We start from the raw sequence: 1,382 nt of genomic DNA on the forward strand, positions 1-1,382 counted from the left end.
CAGTAGGAGGGGATAACCAATCACTTCAGTGCAGTGTGCTGATTGCCGCCGGCCCGACTGCACATCCAGAGAATTCAGCCAACCAGAAGTGTAACAGATTGGTGGGGCTATCAGGGTTTTGGGGGAACTTCTCAATAAATCAGTCCGAAACACAACTTTGTTAAGCATAATACTTCTAGGAGTATAATGCACAGGTACTTTATAAATTTTTACATGATACATCTCCTTTAAATGCTGATCTTGCTGTCATTTTCAATTTCAGGAAGATTCTACTACAGGAATGATCCATCAGTCAATGGCGAATCGGACACGGGTGTCGGAATTTATCCTGCTTGGCTTTCCGGGACTTGATGAGAGTTACGATGTCCCAGTCTCCATTGGATTGTTTCTTGCTTACATCATCTCTTTGTTCGCCAATGCGACGGTGATCCTTCTGATCGCTTTTAGCCGCCACCTGCATCAGCCGATGTACAAGATTATGGTGAACCTTGCTGTGTCCGACCTACTGTTTGACACGATAACCCTGCCCAAAATTATTGCAAAGTACTGGTTCGGTGCAGGATCTATCCCCTACTGCGTGTGCCTCTTACAGCTCTTCTGCGTACATTTCCTCGGAAGCTTCGACGCCTACATAATCATGTTAATGGCTTTGGATCGTTACATAGCAATTTGCCACCCTCTGCGCTACGCTTGCATAATGACCAACAGAACCACCGCCATTCTCTGTTGTTTCTTCTGGATCTTTGCCGGAGCCATTTCTGCAGTAATCACCATCTTGGATTCGACTGTACCGATCTGCAACAAAAACAAAATAAAAAGCTGTTTCTGCACCAATACGGGCCTCACTGCGTTATCATGCGCGGACGTTACCTTCGTGAAACGCCTGGCGTTCGGCCTGGCTATGTTCGTTCTCCTGTTGCCTTTCACTTTTATCATATTCTCCTACATTGCCATCATCAAGGCCATTTGCTCGAGGGACCATTTTGAAAACTGGCGGAAAACATTTTATACCTGCGCCACTCACCTCTTGGTCATCGGTTTATATTTCATACCCAGGATATTCGTGTACATTTCTAATCAGGTTCAGTTAATTCTGGAGGAGGATTTGAACGTTCTGCTTCTTTGCTTGTACACGTTCGTTCCGCACATGGCAAACCCAATCATTTACTGTCTAAGGACTAAGGAGATCCGAAAAACCATCGCAAGGTTCTTCCAGAAGATTGTTATCAAAGTGAAAAACCCTATCTCAGTAAGTGTCATTGTCAACTAAAGGTTTTTGTATTTTTGGTTTTTAACAGTGCAACGAACAAGGAAAACAAGTACTGATCCAACGTCGTTCAGTCTGTACACTAAATACAGGAGATTTTCGACCAAATCTCAGC

The 1,382-nt window shown here is 44.2% G+C and overlaps 1 protein-coding gene across 1 annotated transcript; it reads left to right on the plus strand.

The window, feature by feature from the left end:
- Positions 1-275: 275 nt before the first annotated feature.
- Positions 276-1,382, plus strand: LOC100486055 (olfactory receptor 1). The gene has a single exon (XM_002940745.2). The coding sequence runs from the start codon at positions 281-283 to the stop codon at positions 1,268-1,270; it is 990 nt and encodes a 329-aa protein (XP_002940791.2). The 5' UTR covers positions 276-280; the 3' UTR covers positions 1,271-1,382.

The sequence above is a fragment of the Xenopus tropicalis genome, chromosome 2 (genome assembly GCF_000004195.4).
Source record: "Xenopus tropicalis strain Nigerian chromosome 2, UCB_Xtro_10.0, whole genome shotgun sequence".
NCBI classification, from domain to species: domain Eukaryota; kingdom Metazoa; phylum Chordata; class Amphibia; order Anura; family Pipidae; genus Xenopus; species Xenopus tropicalis.